At 48.4% G+C, this 22,943-nt stretch overlaps 1 protein-coding gene across 1 annotated transcript in view; it reads left to right on the forward strand.

Moving 5' to 3' along the window:
* Nucleotides 1–620: 620 nt before the first annotated feature.
* Nucleotides 621–22,943, forward strand: part of Fstl4 (follistatin like 4) — a 424,479-nt gene continuing 402,156 nt past the window's right edge. The window contains exons 1-2 of the mRNA XM_021213419.2: nt 621–846; nt 10,099–10,234. Of these exons, the coding sequence (XP_021069078.1) occupies nt 10,109–10,234 (126 nt within the window). The 5' untranslated portion in view covers nt 621–846; nt 10,099–10,108. The remainder of the gene's footprint in view (nt 847–10,098; nt 10,235–22,943) is intronic.

The following is a 22,943-nucleotide window of genomic DNA, read 5'->3' on the forward strand; positions in this document are numbered from 1 at the left end:
AGAGAGAGAGAGAGAGAGAGAGAGAGAGAGAGAGAGAGAGAGAGAGAGAAAGCCAGGAAACCGCGGTCTTAGGCCAAATAGAGGAAAGTGTCTTGTTTTAGGCTCAGCCTGGTCAGGCTTGCCAAATGTCACCTGGGAATCTTGTAAGCGTCTCTAGTTGGGAGTAGAGAAAACTTTGTTCTTTCACAGGTAGTTGGTTCTCAATGCAGGGAGGGGTGTCCCCAGAATATTGCTTCAGGGACATCTCTCTTGGTGCAGTGTACCGACCCCGTAAGGCTTCAGGAGAAATGGCCGCTGATTGAGAACAATCCTGCGCTTTGAGCAAAGCACAACCTTGGGGGGAGGCTGGCCCGGAAAAGAGCTTAGAGGAGAGGAGGGGTGAGTAGGAAAACAGAGGTAGGGGGTTGTCACCTGCTGAGCTTCCTGGGAGCCAGGGGAAAGAGAGCTGCCCGGCCCAGGTGGTGCAGGGCACAGGGAATCCTCGCGCTCTGCGTGCGCGCCGGGCTGCTCTACACCTGCCGCGGGGTCTGACCCGCAAGCGGGCGGGCGGCGAGCACAGGTGGCGGCGATTGGGCAGGCGGGGCCCGGAGGGTGACGTCACGGGCTCCGGTCCCGGCGGCAGAAATAGGGCAGCCGCGGCAGCGGTGGCACAGCGGCGGGCGGCGGAGGCTCAGAGAGCTGGAGCTTGGACTGTCTCTAGCACGCCGGGGGACCAGCCGACAGCCGGAGACGACCCAGCGGAGGACGCGGGGTCCGGGTCGCCGCCTCTGTCGCCGCCACGGGGCGCTACCTCCCTTACACCCGAGTCCGGCCACCTGGTCTTTCCCTCGGCCCCGGCCGCCGTAGGTAAGCGGGTCCGCAGCTCCGGAGCAGATGCGGGTGTCCGAGTCGTGCCACCGCCGCCAGCTCGTCCCGCTGCTCTCCGCCGGGGTCCCGACGCCCGCAGCTCCGCAGCTCGCTGCAGGGCCCGGTGCGGGCGTTCGCAGGTTCTCACTGCCCACGCCTGGAGAGCCAAGTTTGCGCGCCTGGCCACGGGCACGGGACCAAAGGGCCGGGGATCGGCAGGGCCACCCTGGATGCGCTAGGACTGGGGGCTAAAGCTGGGGTACATGGAATTTGACACCCGGGGATCAGCGGTGGGGAACGGAGTGATCCTTATAGGCGCGCGGGGCGCCACGCAGAACTGCTCTGGCTGAGCCCGAAATCGCGATCTGCACCGAGACCCTGCAGGCGCCGCTCTTGGGCTCTGAACCCTCAGCCAAACCTAAGCGACAGACCCTGGCTCAGACCTGTGCCCTTGGCTGGCTGGGATCTAGAGTGCGGGGCGGGCATCCTCTGCACCTTCTTCCCCTCCGCTTTGCGGGGGAAACTTGCGTCCCCTTGTCGCAGCCAAAAGATAATCTGCGCCTCTCCTGGCCCTCATTATCCCATGGCTCGCGGTGCAAGGAGCTCAAGAAGAGGGCATCGGGGCAGAACCCTGCCCTGGGGACCTTGTGGCTTTCATCCTGCGAGGCCACAGTTGTTGCCAGTAAGCAGCTGCTGTAACCCGCTGGGAAGTCTCCAGGGAGCAGATTGTCCTGAGGATATTTAGGTTGGGGGGATCGGTGCTAAGAGCAACTGTGCTGACTGACTTCAGCCCCTCTTTGCTCCACCAAAGGAAGAGAGACCATTTCTAAGTTTCAGAGGAGACCTGGGAAACACAGGCAGAGCGCTGCTCTTGGGGCGCATGTCGCCTGGAGTTTGGGTAGCACTGCAGCACGAGGCTTTGAGCACTCTCTGCAGCTGACAAAGCCATGTCCCACTTGGCTTCCCCTATGCCTGCCACCTGAGGACTTCCTGTCCTGAAACTCTTGCAAGGGAAGAAACTGACTGGCAGCGGTCGGTAGGACTCATGGTGCCCAGAATTTGGCGAGCGTCTATGCTGTCCTTTGGTCAGCTCAGAGTTCTCTGGGAGTTGCCCCCTGCCCCCACCCGGTCTGCATTTTCTCCCAGAGCTGGTCCACCTTGCCCTGCCTAGAGGACTTCCCTCCAGATAACCGTCTCTTGACACTGATGAATAGCGCTTCGGTATTCTCCCCTCCGTTCCCTCTAGGTGTCGCTTCTATCGAGCTTTCCATGAGTGAAAAACAGCGCCAGTAGCTTTGGTCTGTTGTCCTAGTAAATCTGATGCAAGCCTGTGTGTGCTCCAAGAATTGTACTAGTACCCTCCCTTGCCGCGAGGCACCCAAATCCACCCAGCCCCTTTATATACCTTACTCAGAAATGGGGTAATTGCTAGCCAAAAAAAAAGTACAGAGAACAACACCCCTTTGCATTTTCTTTGGAGGAAAGGGGGGGGGCATGAAAGCCCTCAAGTTATATTCCTGCCCAGCAACCACTGGTGATACAAGGGAGAATTTTAAGTCTGCTCTCATCCCTGGTACTGACCAGTATCTGTTCCGGTCTGCGGATAGGCTCTGCTGGGGACGTTGGTGTGGAAAGCAAACGGGTGGGGGGGGGGGTGACTAGGACTTGTGTGGTATCAGAGCCTCAGCACTTCTCTGGCAGAACCCAGTGACTTCCTGTTTCAGTTGTGTGAGAAGGGACCTCAGGCCCAGGTTATTCTCCCACTATCAGCTGATTGCTGGCTTTCTTCCTCCTATCACTGGGCCCAATACCTCCCTCTTCCCAAGAAGACTTCAGCCTGAACCAAAGGTCATCCTGGGAAAGGGTCCATTGGATAGGATGTGTTTGCATTCCTAATTATGTTGTCCCGGTGGCTTTTACTTCTCCTCTTAGAATTTGAGGTCACCAAGTTTTGTTAATTGCAGAAGGGCTCTCCCTACCCCCAGCCCCCTTTCCCAGAGAGAGACCAGCTCACTGAACTGGGCAATGTCAGGACTTTGATTCCCCTGGCTGTGCCCAGCTGGTGAGAGAAGGAGGAGGGGGGGACTGGGTCACTCACTGTGCTTTTCCTTCTGTTGAGGAATTGGAGGACCAGTTTACTTACTGTGTCCCCGTGTGATGCTCTTCTGTTTGACTTAATAACCTGTTCCAGGGACTGGTATTGAATGGTTATGACTTGACAAACCTGTCTCAAGTGTCTACCCTACCTCTGGAGGTATCTTTTCTCTCCAAGTCCCACCTTCTTGCTTATGTGTAGTTACTGTTTTTTCCAAACAAGATGAAATTAGGTATTTCAAGAGAACATCTCTCTTGAAGTGTTTTGCCTCTTACTGAATAACACTAAGACACAGAACATCAAATATAATGGGAAAATCACAGTTTAAAGGACATATTTAGGAGGAGTTATCTGAAGGTTGGACAGATAAGGGTGATAGAAGCCATAGGTGAATGTGTAAAACTTCAGTTCCAAGGTGAATGCCATCCATTTATGCATTGCACGTGGACTTATTTAGGCCTTCAATTCATCAGTTATTGGGAAATACAAAGTTCATAATCAATAGGAAATTCAACTTAGGGCAGATGAGATAGCTCAGTGGGTAATGGCACATGCTCTCAGGTTTCAGTTTGAGCCCCAAGATCCACACGTGGAAGAAGAGAACAGACTTCTGCCAGCTGTTCTCACTTTTAAACACACGCATGCACGCGCACACACACACACAAATAAATGTAATAAAAACGTAGAAAATGCGATCCCACTTAATTACATTGTGCTGCAGTTAGCTTGGTAGATGCTTATCTTCTCCAGGTTGGAATTTTCGGGGCTATTTGGGGGGAAACTGACATGTTTTTCCCTTTTCCTAAAACACACACAAATCAAAACTAGAATCTAAATCTTTTCAGCAGAAACTATAGTGTAGCCACTTGTTTCAGGCTGAGCTTGTGCGGTTCCCATTCCCCCAACATCAGGCAGATAGATACACAGAAGAGGGTGCCAGGGCTCTGGGGCTCCCCATTTGATAACTCCCAGTTGACTGTCTCCAGGGTGTGGTGTAAACTATAGTCCGATTCAAGTACCAAGCAGATGTCTGGAAGTACAGGTGCCTCCAGGGCTTACTCTCTTAGAGGCTCTACCAAGTCACCTCTGTCATTTCTAAGCCATTTGTGTGTGACTAATCCATAGCGACTGGCCTGGTAATGTTCTCGTGTTCTGGAAAAGAGGTCAAGAGAGAAAGAGAACTGATGAACAGTGTCCCCAGTGGCTGGCATTCCCACTCATCCTGAGAGGTTTGGTTACAGGAATAGACAAGACAAGACTTGCCTTAAGCACATCACCGTGTAAGGCTCTGGCCACTGATCCTGCACGGTTTACATGTTGGTTTATGGTCTCTGGGTGGAGGCAGACTTTTTTTTTTCTTTAATGAATTCATATTAGGTTTAGTCTTCCCCTAATAACTTGCATTTTTAGTCGTGACTTTTCAACTTTCTTCAAAAGGCAACTTGGCCTTTGCATCACGCTAACTTGTCATGACTATAATTTTAAGCATGGAAAGTGAGCACAGACACGGGGCCTGTTTTACAGCGCAAGTCCCGAGGTTTGCACGGAGAGGCTATACCACTGACAAGCACAAACAGGATCAGGAAGAGGATGCAAATCTGAGGATGAGAAAGCAGACAAGGTGTTCAGGAGGTGAGATGCTTGGTTAGAGTGTAGGTCTGTGCCGTGGCTTAGTTCCAAGCCTCCAATGACTTACTAAATCTACAGGAGGTAGGATGGCGGTGGATGGCGGCACCTGGCTCTCCTAGAGAGTGCCGAGGACCCAGTAGGGACCAGAGAAAAAGGTGAAGTGCCTCTCTTCAAACTAAGATGTTTATCCTGCCAAGTGACTGATGCCCTGAGTTGTTTGGCAGCTGAGACTGTCTCAGCTCCTTAGAGGAGGCCTGAGGGTCTCTATCCTGGTGGAGATGTAACCAGTGCTTGGGATCTGGCCAGGAATGAATGAATGAGACATACAATGAATGAAGTGTAATCTTTGAATGAGGCCTAAGTTGATGGTCAGAATCTGCAACCTTATGAAGAGCCCTGTGATGGAGGAATTCTTACTAAAGGTCAGCAAGATGATTTAAATTGGAACCTCGATGAATTCAGTAACAGATTGACTTGTGCTCCCTGGAGTTGGAGGAGCATTCTTACCTCCTAGCAACCTGTGTCATTTCTCTTGGAGAGGGTGCCAAGCTGCACCTACTCTGGGAGCAGGTACAGAAGGGTAATAGCTTGGCTCTTTCCCCTTGCTCTGAAACCTTGGCCATGGTCAGAGCCTTGACAAGCAAAGGAGGCTGGTTCTGGGTATCTTTCAGGGGCAAGAAGGGACTCTGGGTTCAGGGCCTTCCTCCTAGCTTGCCTTGTGTAGTCTGACTGGGTCATATGAAAAAGAACTGCCTACTGAGATTACATACTGGCAAGGGTGGGGAGGTATGATGGACAGGTCATAACAGAACCACCCACCTGCTCATTTACATGGCATGTAGCTTTGGTAGGGTACTTACCCTCCCTGTGACCCTGCCTCCTCTTATCAGATGGGGAGGGAGGATAGTCACTGCCTTCTGCATGGAGATGAGGCATGTCTTTAAAGCAGACTGAATAGTACCTGACACATAGTAATTGCTATGTAAGTGTTAACCAAATAGAGAGTCTCTATTTGCTTATTAGACAGATCATCAAAATTGATTTAGACGCAATATTAATTCTTCTTTTTATTGACTGAATTGTCATAAAACTCAGGTTGAAAAAATTTTAGACTGTTGCTGCTCTAGATGTAATGAATTGTCAATCACCCTGTGAGTAAAATGACATCCAAGACATATCCACGGTGTAAATGAAATCAGCTGGTGGTGGCCAAACTGAGCTGCGTTTTATAAAGAAGCCGCGTAGGCTTATTTAAGCAGTTTGTCTGGCTCATGTGTCTCCCTGGCTTCAAATGAGGTCTTAATAGGGAATCTCAGTGCAAACTGGATAAAGACCTGCACCAGCTCTAGCTGCCAAGGCTGGTACTGGGGTCGGAATGTCCTGAAACACCTCTCACGATCCAGCCGGCTTAATGCTCACCCTCTGGGCCTGCTTCTTAAATGAAGCTACATGGTGCTTGCCAAGACAATAATTGAAATGAACGGATTTTATTTTGATACTATCCATTAATAATAAAACACCAGACATAATTGGTCTTAGATTACTAGGCAAATTGAAAGTAAAGCGTTAGATTTCGTGGCTTGCATATTTCATAATTCCGGGAGTTGACAGATGTACATTAAGTAGGATGGATTTTGATTATCTCTATATTTTTAGTGGGTTTGGGCAAGGAGGCATGACAGAGGAAGTAAGCAGACTTTTAAATGCAGGCGCTTACCTCACAAGCATTATTTATTAGCGGACTAAGTTATCAGCAAATTTAAAAAAGAATAGAGAGCATAGTCTTTCTCATTCTAGCTCAAATTACTAAAGTTAGCTTTTAAAATATGCAGAAGTCCAATAGCCGCCATCCGCAGTCTCTGGAACAAATGCTCCAGGTTCAAAAGAGGATAATTCATGGAGAATGTGAAGCTGCCCCATTTCTTTTTAAAAAACAAAACAGAGCGGTTGCATTGTGGGGAAATATTCTCCTCCTTCCATCTTCCCGTCCCTCTGAGCTCTGCCCGTCCCAGACAGGTAGCCAGCCGCTGGTTCCCATCATGGGCCTCACACAAGTAGCAGCCGAAGGCACACTATGCAGAATGCACATCAGATACAGAGATGGTGACCTTGTGATGATAGTCACTGGCCGCCTGGACGGCTTCCCTTGGCTCAGCTTTGCCAGTGGATGCCAAAAAATGAATGGCTGAAGAAAGAATCAGAGAAATGAGGGTCTCCAGAGACCTTCTCTATAAGAGCGCTATCCCTGGCGACCTTGTCGTTTTATCAGCCAGTGTGTGGTGTCCCACACTTTACTCTGCCTTTCTTCCCAGTGGGCATCTGCCTCACACATGGGGACGCAGGCAGAGAAACACGGCATATAGCACAAGTGGCTTTGTTTGGTGGCCATGGCCACTAATGCCTGAGTGACGGCCCTTGTCTAGGTCAGAGATTCTTCAGCTGCTTGTATTCTGAATCCCTTTTCACCTCCTACATAAATGAGATATCCAGCTTAGATATTTACTGATAATAAATCTCAAGGACTTTTACTTACTCTGTAAGATTTAGGTATTATTTTTAAGAATTTGTATGCTAGAGAGCAGGTGCCTCCCACCCCACCCCAGGCCTGAGACACCAGACCCCCCTGGAGCCTGAGTTACAGGTGGTTAGGCTGCCAGGAGCACCAAACCCAGAACCTCTGCAAAAGCAGAACAGGCTTTTAACCACACAGCCATGTCTCCAGCCCCCAGGAAATGTATTTTAAAACAATTCTTTAGTATGCATGCACTTTTACTATTTGTTAAAGAGGAAAGTAAATTTGCATACTCGTGAGATGGATGTGCATGAGGAATGAAGTTTTGGCATATATTTGATACTGCAGGAAGAAGAGCATCTTGGGTGTTTCTCGGAGCTGATTAATATTTTGATTTTATAATTGTCAGTATTGAACACGGTGCCACAGAAATACATAATACAAAATGGCAGAAGGGCGCTCAGGACCATTTCGGAAACAGTTGGAAATTCTGTCCTGCTCCCGAGCCAAAATTCTTTTAACAAGTTTTACGAAATTCCAGCCAGCAACTCAAATAGCAATTTTAAAAATCAAACATTCTTACACAATACCATCCAAATACATATATACTCATTTGATACTTACATGCTGAGGAATGACGGTGGGAAAATATTAAGAGACTTCGTCTCCTGTAATCGAACCATTATGTTTCCATAAGAGCAGAAAACTTTGTGTGCTCAGAGGAACACTGCGGTTTGGAACTTGCAGTCCTGTTGGATCCGAGCCAAGGTGTTGCAGGCACTATTGGGTGGCAGTGTGTCGGATAGTGCGAGCCAAAGTCTCGTGTGCTCAGAGCCAAGGCTGCCATGGGGTGCTCATTACATGGTGAGCATTGCCAGAGACCCCTTGGATTCACTCTGCATTTGATCTTTAATTAATTGTGGTTCTATATTTGACTGTTTATGGCATTCTACCATTGTCCAATTTTTCACAACCCCTCCCTCCCTCCAAGAGGAAACACTACCTTTGAGGATGTGACCCACATTAGGAAGGCTGAGGTCCAGAGAAGAATTATCTAAGGCTGTTACTTGAGTATAGGGACCCCTCAAGGTACAAGGTGTGAATCAGTGCCAGCTGTAATGTCTCTAGGCCAGGTCATCCGGGATGCTTGCCTCTAAAGAGGCCTATGTGTTTCCATGTCTGTGGGCCAGGCCAAGATGTGGCATGGAGAACCTGTAAGTAAATACCATCGAATTGATGGCTGACGTACACTGAGAGTGAACATTTAAAAAGTGAATAGGCACCAGGCGTGGTGGCGCACGCCTTTAATCCCAGCACTCAGGAGGTAGAGGCAGGCGGATTTCTGAGTTTGAGGCCAGCCTGGTCTACAAAGTGAGTTCCAGGACAGCCAGGGCTATACAGAGAAACCCTGTCTCGAAAAGCAAACAAACAAACAAACAAACAAAACCAACCAACCAACCAACCAAAAACAAAAAAAACAAAAACAACAAAATGAACAGGCGAGCCAGGTAAAGGCACCTGCCACCAAGCCTGGTGACCTGAGATTGATCCCCGGGATCCACATGATAGAGGGACAGAGCTGACTCCTGCAAGTTGTCCCCTGACCCCCAACACATACACCAGCCCATACTCTTACCACAACACATACCAGCATACCTCCCCAGAACCCACAAACTCACACACATACATAAACACACACACACACACACACACACACACACACTTAAAAAAATAAAAAAGTTCAGCTACTCTGTGCAATCTGTCCTCCCTACATCAATCAGCAATGAGGTCTCCTGAGCACTGCTCACACCTGAGCCTCAGTGTCCCTCAGTCTCTGGTCACCTTGAGTCGGCCCTTTGTTTTAGTCTAGGACTTGAGGACTAAGTGAGTCTCAGGAACAACTTCCAGGGTATTGGGACTTCCCTGGCACCAGATGCTTACATTCTGCTGCAAGCACTGAAATACCAGACCTTATGATACTGTTGTGAAGTTCACCGTTCTGTAAACCCTGGTGTAAGACAGAGACGTTGCTACATACTTACCGTTATTCCCCATTAACATTTCTTTAAACGTGTTTATTTATTTAGTGTATGTATGTGGGAGGGTATGTATGCCATTGTGAGCCAACTTGCAGAAGTCAGCTTTGGGGGATCAAACTCAGGCAGTCACGCTTAGCAGCATGTGTCATCACTGGCTTGGGCACCTCTCCAGGGTGTCATCACTGGCTTGGGCACCTCTCCAGGGTGTCATCACTGGCTTGGTCACCTCTCCAGGCACTCTGCAGCATTTCCTAAGCTTTATATGCTTAGCCCCAGTGCTTTCTCAGGAAATTGGGGCATAGATGTGCCCAACAGATGTCACTCAGCTGACTCACCCTGCTTGTCCTTATAGATGTGGTTGGTGGCATTTTAAGTGGGACACTGTCTAGTCGCTTACATTTACAGAGTTCGACTGTGTGCCTGGTACCAGCTCTTTCAGTTCTCAGCATACTCCTGTGAGGCCTGCAATACAGCCCCCACCCCTGTTTTAGAGACAGTAAAATGGGCCTACAAGTAATGCTATCATTTCTCCCAATTAAAACAGAAGGTTTTGTACTACATGTTATATTTATATTTAGATTAATTTGATTCTTTGTGTGAATGCATGGGTGTACATGTGTGTGGTTGCATGTGCATATGGGAGCCAGAATTCAACATTGGGTGTGGTTCCTCACCAGCCAGCCATCTTGAATTTCTGATAGAAAGAGTTTTTCTCACTGGCCCAGTGCAGACCAATTAGGCAGTGCTGATTGGCCAGTGAGTCTCTGGGGTTTGCCTGTCTCCACCATCCCAGTGCTGGGATTAGAGATACAAATTGCTACTCCCAGTTTTCTATGTGGGTCTGGGGCTCAAACTCAGGTCCCAAAACCCATTTGCCCAGCCCCTTAGGTTGACCTGGTTTTTTTTTTTTTGCACATCACTTGCTGTGACCTCCTCCCACTGCTTTCCCCGATGAGCTTTTACTGTTTTCTCAACAGACTGGACAAAATGAAACCAGGAGGCTTCTGGCCACATCTTGCCCTACTTGGGGTCTCCCTGCCGGCCGTGCTGGGATGGATGAACCAAGGAGCCAGCAGAAGTCCGAATATGGTTCCCGGAGAGTCACAGGCAGAGGTATGGTCCCGGCACTAAGGACGTGGCACTTCATACAGACTGCTTTTCTGTGTTACAGTGTCTGAGTGTTTAACTTCTCTCCCACTTTTAGATCAACTAGGCCACTGTGTAAGTTCAAATTGCACTCCTTTTTCTGGTAGGGGACAGGAGGCGACAAGAGGCATTGTCACAGGAAGGCCATGGCTTAGAAATCTCTCATCAATGAAAGCACACCTCCCATACTGTGCTTTTTCATGACACATTTAGCCACCCACAGAGACCCTCCCAGGACTGTCCTCTCTGTGTATTTAATAACAAACTTTACAAATTCAGACTAATTGGTGGCACACATCCGTGCGAACTGATGAAGTATTTTAATGACAAAGTATGTCTTAAAAAAGAAACAGGCCGCTCTTTGGGTAGATAGATAAAAAAGAACCAAGCTGAGAAAGAATTGGCCAGCTGAGGTCCGGAGGGAGACAGCTTTAATGAACAGATAAGAATGATTAATGGCATGCTAGGTGTATATAAACCCTTCTAAAGAGCTTAGAAAACTCACTCTCAGAAACTTCCCCTGAGGGCTCGGATGTGCTGCTAATTGCTTAGTGATCTCTAGTCTTAAGTATCCTACACCCGAGCCCTGCTCTAGGTAGCAGGCTCAGCGAAATTTGGGGTGTCTTCATGAGTTTGGGGTACATGTGGAATGTAGGATATCTTCAGGAGATGCCATGCATAGCTGCTGAACTTTGAAAACTAAGCACCCGCTTCACTAAAGCCACCTGGGACTTTCCTCTCTGCTTCGAGGAGCTGAGCCCTTATCAGGGCCTTCCCAGGCAGCCACACTTCCATTGTCTTCCACTGATACATGCAGGACTTTCTCTGTACCTGTGTGTCTGTTCCTGGGGAAGGAGAAATCAAAATTACCCGAAAAAGCCAACATTCCCAGAGAGCGGATAAAGGAACAAGCAGCGAGAGTTAGGATTAACGCTTTGTTTGATCAAATGGTTCTCTTTCATTGTTACTTAATTGTCCGGCATTCCCAAACCAAGGAGCCTTACTCTTCAGGGAGTTAAGGAAGTGATTTAATGCACAGCACTTCTTCTGCTGAAGTTGGTGCTGTGTGATTTTTGTCTCGAGTCGATGATTAAACAGAAACACTATCGCTCCTGTCTCAATCTATGAAGGACATACCTTAATGTTGCTTTGGAAGAGTCTAATGGTGGCTGCGGCTGGGCTGGTGAGAGCCGCATTTCCCATGTGGGAAGGGCTTCATTTTTATACTCATATCCCAAGGGGAAGCCATCACTTAAGTCCTACAGATCCATCCTTGAATATTGAATAGCAAAGCAAACAGGCAGGCTTTACGGGGAGCTTACTCTCTTGAAGGTGGGGGGGGGGCGCTCCTTGGCCCTCTTTGGTGAATCACTTATTTCAATTAAGAGGCAAGCCAATTAAAGTGGGATTTAGCTGGTGGTGAACGGAAGGCAAGTTAATATCACCCAGAGTCTCCTTACATGAGCACTTAACACCAGGGCTTCATGGCTTTGTGTGACGGCGGGAGAGGTAGGTGCTGCATGCTGGAGGAGGGAAGGCTTCTCTTTGGGGTTACTTGCCCCCCCCCCCCAACCCCTGCCCCTAGTTCCAGCTGTCTCTCCCATGTCCAAGAATGTCACCGGCTGCTTCAGGAAGGAGGAGATGACAACAGTCTCCTGGAGGCAGGTGCAGCTGGCCACTGGTCACACCTCTCAGCCGTAGCTCTATTTTCTGCTGCGCCTGCTCCTAGCTGTGATTATTGAGAGGGCCATGCTGTGTGGGCCGAGTCGGTGGAAACTGACGGTGGCTTTGGCCAATGTTCAGCTTCTGGGAGCAGAGCACTTGCTGTAGTGGGGGTGCTTGCTGACGTTGGTTATGCTCGGAATGCCTCCCCCCCAACCCCATAGCTGGTATGTGTGTGGAGCATGCCTGATCATCCTCCTCTATTGCTTTCTGCCTTATTCCTGTGAGGCTGGGCCTCTCACTGAACCCGGAGATAGCTTCAGCTGTTTTATTCGACTGGGCTAGATGGCTAGCAAGCCCCAGGTAGTCTCAGGCTTGTATAGCAAGTGCCTACCGAGCTACCTCCCTAGCCCAGGCCATCTTTCTTAATATATGTACCATCCTGCCCCTCCTCCAACCCAGCCATTCTCAACCTGTGGGTCTGGGCCCCTTCACAGGGTAGCCTGAGACTATCGGAACACACAGATACCTACATTACAATTCATAACAGTAGCAAAATTACGGTTATGAAGTAACCACCAAAACAGTTTTATGATCGGGGTCACAGGAGAAACTGTATTAAAGGGTCACAGCATTAGGAAGATTAAGAACCACTGCCCTAACCTAAGCCCGGGTTCTGACTTCTTCTCCAGAACCTTCTTAGACCACTGTTAATCATGTATGGGCTTGTTTTCTGAACAAGTCTTTAAAACAAAGATTGACTTGCTGGTTTTATTTATTTGCCTGTGTGTGTGCATGTGTGTATGTGAGGTGGGGAAGGGAGAGATGAGAGAGAGAGAGGTGTGTGTGTGTGTGTGTGTGAGAGAGAGAGAGGTGTGTGTGTGAGAGAGAGAGAGAGAGAGGTGTGTGTGTGTGTGTGTGTGAGAGAGAGAGAGAGAGAGAGAGAGAGAGAGAGAGAGAGAGAGAACACCTAGGGCTGGAGTGACATGTGGTTGTCCGTCACCTGATTTGGGTGCTGGGAACTGAACCTAGGTCCTCTGAAAGAGTAGCACGTACTCTTAACCACCTCTCCAGTCCCCCTTTTGGCCCTTATCTTTTTTCTTACTTACATGCTTCTATTTTGCATATAGATGAAGCTGGTCTTGTTTATCTTTCTCTTCCTCTCGGTGTCTTATTAATTTTATGAGCAAAATGTAGGCTCGGGTTTTGTTTTTGTTTTTTAAGTCAATTAAAACTTGATGTAAAATCCAGTATCTGTCCTGAGATCACCTTGGTTCTTCCAAAATTTCCACTAGAACAGAACCAGGTGTGTGGCCTTTCCACCTGCATACAGGTCTGTGTGTTGTGGGATGTTAACAGCGTCCCCTGCTACCCAGGAGCAACCTGAGGTTCTCCTGAGGTTACATCTTACTGACTGATATCAAAGTTGTCCTAGCTTCTGGGTATTCATATCTCAACTCAAGGCGTACTGAAGTCTTCTGGTATCTTCCTCAGATAGTCTTATTTCTGGGAAGGATCCAAACCAATAGAGTTTTTTGTGAATACATTCGTGTGTGTGTGTGTGTGTGTGTGTGTGTGTGTGTGTGTGTGTGTACTAGTGGTCAATGTTGGGTGTCTTCACCACTCTCTACCTTATTTTTTGAGATAGGGTCTTTTATTGTCCTGGATCTCACATCTAGCTTGACTGGCCACTTCGTCTATACCTCCCCAGCACTGGGGCTGCATATACATTTACTGTTTTATAGATGCTTATGAGATATGTAGCTGGTGTGTGTGGTACATGTTTAATCCGACCTGCCCAGTATGGGTACTGGGATTCAAGGTCAGATAGATCCCCATGCTTTGACAGCAAGCACTTACCTCACCAGCTTCAGCAAAGATACTTTTTGATAAACTAAATGCTAAATGGTTTCCTGTGTGTTCTCCCCCAGACAGCAGTGCTTCTAAAAACGATCAAATCAAGATTTTCTAAGGTAGTTGGGAAGCATTAATAAGGTTTGACTTGTCTTTAAAGTTATTAGAACAATTATTTCATTGCCCTTAAAGTAAATGAAGATTAAATGACCAATGGATGATGAGTGTGTGTGTGTGTGTGTGTGTGTGTGTGTGTGTGTACATGTTCACACACATGCATAAACACGTATTCTGGAAGCAATTACATCCAGTGTGAATTTTAGCAAATTATTGTTTATTGTACAAAGACTGCAGTTAAAATAGCTTCCAAGAGTTTTCTGTTCTACAGATGTGGGTTAGAAATGCAGCTGTAGGGTGTGCCTCTTTCTACCAGCTGAGGAGTAGGATGTGGCCCGGAATGCTAATGCCATTCTTGTGATTTAAAGAAACAATTCTGAGGTAGAATTCATTGGAATCTTAAGATATTGTAACATTGCCCTCTTTCCCCACCTTATACCATGGCCAACGTAAGCTGATCACCCTTGATCCCCAAATCTGAAATCCAACATTAGGTTAGGTCGGTTAAGGGCCAGTAGGACTCTACACATAGAAAATGCCACACCTGACATCATGTGACAGGTTGCAGTCAAAAAGGCAGGCAGGCTGACTGAATCATACAAAATTACTGCAGGGCCTGGGGAAATGGCTCAGTGCTTTGTACTTTCAGGGGACCCAAAATCTATTCCCAGCACGCATATGGGTTGACTCACAACCACTGCTTAACTTTAGCTTCCAGGGGATCAGATGTCTCTGGCATCCTTAGGCATTGCTCTCATGTGCATATGCACACACACACACAGATACACACAAACACACACACACATGTACATGCGTGCATGCACACATATAAGCATACACAAGCATACACACATATACATAATTGAAAATAAAATAAATCTTTAAAAATTTCTGCAGGCTATATATATAAGAAATAAATGAATTTCATGTTTTGACTTGGGTTTCATGCCTCAAAGAATTTATTATATGGGTGCAAATATTCTCAAATTCTTCCAAATCCCAAATGCTAGCCATCTTTGATTCCAGGCATTTCAGGGATTTTATATAATGGGCAACTGAGACATCAGAGGAGTAAGGAGAATGATGTCACGGTAGTGCCCAGAGAACTGCCCTATTCTTGTAGGGTGTGTGTTTGTGGGTTCTCCCAGTGAGCCCGGCGTGCTGAGTCCCAGTGCCAGTGTCTGAATATGCATCCTTTGTGCACTTTACTTGGTTTGATGTTATGTTGTCATGTACCACATAACTACACATGCAGAATAGCATGGATCCCTTTAAAATGTACCCCAGGGCTTACAGACAAGCCCTAGGCTTGGAGGTCAAGCTCATGTTTCCAGCATTTAGTAGACTCAGAGAAAAGTCTCTGAGGAACAGATATGTCAGATTGATCAACTGACTCCAGCCTCCCCAAGGTCCAGACACTGTGGTGGTTTGAATAGGAATGGCCCCTCCCCCCAGACTCAGGTGTTTGAATGCTTGGCCCATAGGGAGTGGCACTATTAGGAGGTGTGGTCTTGTTGGAGTGGGTGTGACTCCATTGGAGTGGGTGTGGCCTTGCTGGAGGAAGTGTGTCACCATAGGGGCAGGCTTTGAGGTCTCCTATGCCCGAGCTACACCCACTGTGGCACAGTCTCCTTCTGCTGCCCGTGGATCAAGATGTAGAACTCTCAGCTTCTTCTCCAACACCATGTCTGCCTGGATACCACCATGCTTTCCCCCGCTGTGATGATAATGGATTAAACTTCTGAACCCGTAAGCCATCCCCAGTGAAATGTTTCCCTTTATAAGAGTTGCCGTGTTTATGGTTTCTCTTTATAGCAATAAAACCCTAACTAAGACAGACTCGAAACTCCTTATTCTATACTGCCTGGCCCCTTGTTACCCTTTCTACAGGCGTGGGCTACAGATATAGACTGTTCGTGACCACTTATGTCCCTAACCGGACCTGTTACTTTGCAGGTTGGGATAGTGATCGTCTCAAAAGCAGTTCGTTGTTGTCACATGTCTTATGGTTCACAGCAGTGCGTCCCTACCCTTTTCAGAAAATCCCTCCTGGGAGCCCCAGGGAAGAGGGATGAGCACCTGTGGAGGGTGAGGGGTGAGCACCTGTGGGGAAGAGGGGTGAGCACCTGTGGGGAAGAGGGATGAGCACCTGTGGGGAAGAGGGGTGAGCACCTGTGGGGAAGAGGGGTGAGCACCTGTGGAGGGTGAGGGCCCTGCCTCTGCGTAGAGAAAAGAACCTGTCCTCTCTGATCAGTCAGAGGTCCAGGCGGAGGCCTTGACATAGCCTCCCACCTGCAGGCAAACACGTACATCGATATAGTTTTCAAGGCAAAGTATGGCAGCTAGTCCTCCTAGGTGTGTCCTTGCTTGCAGAGTTAGTGTGGACTGTGCCCTGTCACAGTGCCTTCTAGGTACTTCAACAGCCCAGGGCCTTCTGAGATGCATGCAGTTGGTCTGACCTGGTCCCGAGTCTGCTTCTCACACGCTCCAGACAGTATAGAGATTTCATTCCAGGGGATGCTGGGCAGAAAAGCACTGGGAGGGGGGCGTGGGAGGGGGGGACACTACTTCCTCTACTCACACCTGTGAGAATGACAGCCCCAGATGGACAGCTCTGTGGCTAGTCTGTCGGTGATTTTTAAGCCCTTTGGTGGGGTGGTGGGCAGTTCTCTGTGACTACTGTGACGGCTAGTGTCACACTGAAAGAACATGCGATCACCTGGGAGATGGGCCTCCGGGCATGCCTGTGGGGGATTATTTTAATTATGTTAATAGATATGGGAAGACTTATCTTAATTGGGGGTTGGACCATTTCACTGGCAGGGGACGTTAATAAGTGTGAGAAAGAAAGCAGAGAAGCTGGACACCGTGCATTCATTGGTTGCTCCTGTGACAGCTGCTTTCAGTTCCTGCTGCCTTGGCCACCCCCACCCCCACCCACCCCCCTACCCTACTCCCTGCTGGCCTTGGTGGACTGAACCTTGAGCTGTGAGCTAAACAAGCCCTTCATCCCCCAGGTTGCTTTTGTCGGAGTGTTTTAATCATAGCAACAAGATAGGAAACTAAGACAGATGCTGAGGGTGGTCATACTCCTGTCCCCAGTATGTCCACAGACCCACCCATATTGTCTCACCTTTGCCTGTGTCCACAGCTGTTTAGAGACTGCCACATCTGTGCTGACAGTGTTTGGAGCCTTGTGCTTACTTTATCCTTGGACAGGGGACATAGACCACCGCCTGTGCATCTCATAGCTTCTCCCCACCTCCCCCACAGCATCCTCTCTGTAGGCTGACTGTATTCCCTTTAGCATTTTGACATCATGGTTGACAGAGTTTTAATTGGCCTTGAAAAGTTCTGTGACCCGGGAAAATGAGCATTTATGAGTTCACAGAAAGCCATTATTTTTCTTCCTCTTAATTTATGCATCCAACTGTTCTTGCCTTTGCAGCTAAATAATCTCTGGTTCTCTAGGAGTCTCAGTCCCCTTGTCATGGGGACATTAGGCCATGCACTGTAAATGGGTCTGCAGTTCCATCTTTTGGGCAAGTTGTATCTGCAACTTTGCCAAGCCCTAACTCTCAACTTAATTTATCCTCTATGACTTTGGGGTCATCGCTCTGGCTTCCCACTGAGAGAACCATGTGGGTGCCAGGCTGTCTCTAAGAACCCCATGAGTGGCTTCTCTTTTGGCATCTTGCCAAGGAAGAGCAATTGTCCTTCTGCCTCCATTGCTCTGGTCTCTGCTATGAAGCTTCTGGGCCTTGTCCTGTCACTAACCACAGAAAGGGTAGTGTACTGGCTAGCTTTGTGTCAACTTGACACAGCTGGAGTTATCACAGAAAAAGGAGCTTTAGTTGGGGAAGTGCCTCCATGAGATCCAGTTGTGGGGCATTTTCTCAATTAGTGATTAAGGGTGGGGGAGACCCCTTGTGGGTGGGACCATCTCTGGGCTGGTAGTCTTGGATTCTATAAGAGAGCAGTCTGAGCAAGCCAGGGGAGGCAAGCCAGTAAAAAACATCCCTCCATGGCCTCTGCATCAGCTCCTGCTTTCTGACCTGCTTGAGTTCCAGTCCTGCATCCTTTGGTGATTAAAAGCAGTATGGAAATGTAAGCCGAATAAACCCTTTCCTCCCCAACTTGCTTCTTGGTCATGGTGTTTGTGCAGGAATAGAAACCCTGACTAAGACAGGTAGAGAGTACAGCTTCAGAAAAGGAGGTCCTACAACGGAGCATGAGGCAGACCCTGCTCTCTGAGTGGGAGACATTTAGAGAAACTACACAGGGAGTCAGCAGGTTGCTACTGAATGGGAGATACTCAAGTGGTTGCTTGACAGGGTGTCACCTGTCCCTTTGCTTCAGCTCTCTGATAGAGAGGTCCAGGGTCCTTGATGTATTATTCTCTTATGTCGAAGGGTATAAAGCACCAGGAGCCCCATCTTTCCTCCCAGGCTGGGGTGCTAGATCGTTTGGAAGGATGTATGCTTGATTAGCATGGATGAGGTCCTGGATCCAACCCCGTATGTTACATAAACCAAATGTGGGAGATCTGAGAACTATAACTTTCTTTTTTGCTTTTATGTTTTTGAGGCAGGGTCTCACTATTGAGCCATGGCTAGCCTTGAACTCTCAAAAACCCCGCTGGCCTCTGCCTCCCAAGTGCTAGGACTTTATTTCTTTTAGAGGTCTTGGTCTGTAGACTTTGAAGTCAAGCTGCCTTCTTAGCGCTGGGATTATAGTTGTATACCACTGTGCCTGGAAAGATGGCTGTCCTTGATGTCAGGACAATTGAGTTAAAATTAAAACCTTGTTGGCGTTTTGTGTCACTTAAAGCTTGCTTCTCTATTTAAAAGAAACAGAACTCGTTTCCTATTCATTTTCTTGGTGTTTAAAGCCATGGCTGGAAACTTTCCCTGCAGAAAAGACCTCATGTTTGATGGTTCTGAAGAAGCTGCCTTTGGAGCATCCGTTCCGGGAAGATAGACTTCCTGTGGGTAGACCAGGCTAGCCTCCAACTTGTGGCTATTCTCCTGCCTCTAATGCCACCATGACTAGCAACTTAAGCCATCCCCCTCTCCACAAACACAGGGGCCTTGTGCTGCATGCCAGGCAAGTGCTCTCCCATTGAGATACATCACCAGCTGAGATATGCCCCATGGTTCCTCTCATTCTTCTCTGTTCTCTTCTGCTTGGTTGGCACGAAAACTGGTGTTTTTACATCAGCATGTGATTGTGAAATGTGGGTGTCTCTACCTCATGCACAAAGTTACAAAGAACTTCCTGATCTCTCACAGCCCCTATATGAGCCGTGGGCTATTCTGGCCAAGTGGGAATACCTTGTGCCTTAAATCTAAGTAAGCAATGTGTCTCTTATGGACACCAGCCATGTGCTTCACCCTGCGTTAAGCTCAGCCAAGTGGCCAAGAGGCATGGGATTTATGACTCCGTCCCAAGAGCTTGAGGATTATTGGAGTGTGGGGGAGGGAGTAAAAGGCTGATGTAGAAGGGAGTCTGAGTTCACAGACAGAATTAAGCAGCTATGTTAATGATATTTTCTAACATCGGAAAAAAAGATGTAATGACTAAATTAAGTGCTCAGCTTTAGCCTAAAGAAAATTAGGTTTATTTATGGAGTAGTAAAGGAGAAAGTAACCTGGCTCCCGCATCCCTCCCGCGTCCCTCCCGCGTCCCTCCCGCGTCCCTCCCGCATCCCTCCCTCAGTTCCAGGACATGATGCGTATCCTCTCAGGCCCCACATGTCCCCTCTGCGGGACACAGGTGGTGTGGGACTGTCTACTGCTGGAAGTCTGTTAGGCTCAGCTGCTCTGGATAGTTGAGGGTGGGGAGGAAAGGGGTTAGAGGGAGCTGGCATCTCTTGAGTGTCACCTGCATAGGTTGGACATGGTGCTGCATCCAGCCACCCACCCCCTGGGCTGTTTCAAATCCCAATACCCCTACTCTCCTACCTCAGAGCTTATCTATCAGCACCACATCCCTCTGAGACATCTACTTTAAGGCTGTGTCCTTATTGGCTCAGTGACTTCTATGTCCACTCCAGGAACTTGGGTAGACTGTAGAGAGGGAATGGTTGCTCCTTACCATTCTGTTCTATCTTGCTTAGGGCACTGGAACACACGCCATTATACCCCTGTGCTCAAACTGTCATAATAGATATGATATCCTGGGGCTGAGGACTCCCAACCTGGCCCGGGGGTCCCCTGGATCAAGTGGGTATAGATAGTCGTTTCTTAGGAGTGGAACACGGGGCTGGAGAGATGGCTCAGCCATTAAAGGCTAGGCTCACAACCAAGAATATAGGAGTGAAACACCATGGCCCTGTAGATTGGAGCAGATTTATCTGTGACTCGTTGTGTGTTCTAAATGAAAATGTGCATTAGAAATCAAAGCTCAGCCCTTTGGATGGGCTGCTCTTGTATCAGAAATAAAGCTGGTCATAAACTATGTTGTACAGGTAGCTCCTGTCCCCATCCTTAGGTTGAGAGCTCATTTCAGGGTTAAGGGAAAGGAGAAAAAAAATATAAACAGAGTATGTTCAGAGATCATCCCTGCACCCAGGCCTGGAGTCTCTGATCTCAAACTTAGGGAGCTTAGTGAGCAGTGTATGGAATAGCACATATTTTGGGCAAGGTGTGAGTTACAAAGGATCTCGGGCAAGTGGAGGGCTGTATGTGGAGCTGAGAGCCGGGTTGGTAATGTTGTTGAGCCATAAATTGTGACCATACACGCCTATTGGAGGAAGAGAAAAAAAGAGATTGACCAGGTGGACATCAGATCCCATTGTCCAGGTGGACACCAGATCCCATTGTCCAGGTAGTCCATAAGGGACCTGTTGGTGACTAGGAACGGGACTGTCTGAATAGATGCTTGAGTGGCAGAAGGACCCAGATGATCTCTAGAATGAACAGCAAGAGGCCCCATGGGACTGAGCGCATTGAAGGGTGGTAGCCCATTTTTCTTCTGCCTTCGGAGTTGAACCATTTCTCCCCCTCATGAGTGGGTGGCTTGTCTCTGCTGGCCTGTGGACTCCAGCCCTGGGTACCGTCTGTCTCACTCCAGGTCTGGTTTGTGTGATTAGATCCCAGGGTACAAAACTCATGGTGTGAGCCTGGCCAAATAGTGACCCTGACCCAGCTTCTTTGGCTAGTGTGCCAGTCCCGACTTCTGAGGTAATGTTCAGGGGCTCTGGGGACAGTGCAGTGTAAGGTGGACAGCTTTGATTGAGGCTGGGAGGCGATCACTGTGGGTAGGGGACATGTGGAGCCTGAGGAGCCAGCCCTGAGCATTTGAAAAAGCATCAGAGAAACATGAGCTAAGCTCTTTCAAAGATGGACATTCTGCAGAGTTGAGCTCTCTATCCTTCCCATCGTCATTGACCCCGCCTCTCCGCTTGGTGTCCACATTCCCACTTCCAAGGCCAGTACTAAGATGTGAGGGTGTTTCCCCATAAATAAGTTTTAGAAACTTCAACCTCAATGCCGCAGTCTTAGGAAATGGGGTGCCAGGGGGAGATGGTTGGGTCATGAGGACTCCACAGTTATACACTGAGCTAGTGTGATTAGCAAGGACCTATGATTTTGGTCTCTTGCTCTTTGACACTCTGGGAATGTGCCAAGGCCATTTTCTGTAACCAGCATCATGATCAGAGCCTTCTTAGCTCCCAGGACACTGAACCAAGGCATCTCTGCCAATTTCACGTTACCCAGTCTCAGGTCTTCTGTTACAGCAACACACACACACACACACACACACACACACACACACAAAAAAAAAATGTAGATAAGACAACTTGTGTCCATACCCTCCCCATCGAATTGACTAAAAAGGAGCAAGCATCAGGGTTTGGCGTAGGCATGTGGTTGAAAGTCACATTTTCTTGTTTTAGGCAGGGCCTCAGAGCAGCTGCTTTGAAATGTAGTTGGAGTTGTTCTTGGTAAGAGAAGGCCATAGGACAGGGGATTTGTGACTTAGCCACACACATCTTCTTGGTGAGTCACCACCATGCTAACTCCAGTAGCAGCCCGCCCGGTGACTGAGCTGGTTTGGGGTAACTAAGTCAGACAGCCAGAGATACTTCCCCAGCTCTCAGACTTATCTCCGCTCCCTGAGAGGCACAAGCTCGGTGTGCTCGAGGCTTGTTTTCTGCTGCTGTGTTTAATGGCTGTAGAGCCAGGATTGAGAGGAAGAGGAGAAGCAGGGACATTATCAGGATGGGATAACGGGGTGTGACCTCTTCAGCTCAGAGGTGAGGGCTGACTAGCTTTCTTATGAATCTCTTAAAGGGGAAAGAAGGAGCTATGGACAGCAGCATTAGCCAACAGCCTTTGTCTTGTCAAAGCTCTTGGTAGATAAGTTCACTGGCTTCCCAGAAAGATTACCTGTGGTCTCTTGTCCCGCTCACTCTTACGTACTCGGCAGCTGAGGCTGTGGGCTGGTGTGAGCTGTTGGAGTCTGCCAGGGTTTGCACCTGGCTTTCCAGCTACCCAGCTTGTGCTACAAGATGCTACCTGCATTTCCTGTGTCATATATTTCTGATTCAAGGAAGGGTCCATCTGATGACATTGAGCCTTAGGCCTAAGCAAAGAATATACCCTTCTCCTCGGAGGCAGCAGAGTTCAAGACTCTTCCAGGGCCAGCCTGGGCACAGCCTCTTCACTTTCTCCAACATACATAGGCATGCTCACAAGCATGCTTATACAGTGATAGCCCTGCTTCACCCTCTTCCCACCCCTCCCCCACATCTTTCTTTTGTCTTCTTTCAGGATGGACATGGGTCTACCAGACAGCTATTATGGAAACCCAGAGGATGAACCTCCCCTTAGCTGTGCATTTGTGTCTCTATAGAGATGCAGCAACTTATCCTAATGTAGGGTGGGGCCTACCCTGAACTGGCTATCACTGTGTATACAGGGAGGGCTTTGGAAGAGACCTGTGTGTGATGGTGTGCAGTGGTCTAATCCTGCTTTAGAGACTTGGCCTTGAGAGCTCCCTGAAGAATGACTATGACAGTTTCCTTTCAGAAGGGAAC

Source organism: Mus pahari, chromosome 14 (genome assembly GCF_900095145.1).
Source record: "Mus pahari chromosome 14, PAHARI_EIJ_v1.1, whole genome shotgun sequence".
NCBI lineage: Eukaryota > Metazoa > Chordata > Mammalia > Rodentia > Muridae > Mus > Mus pahari.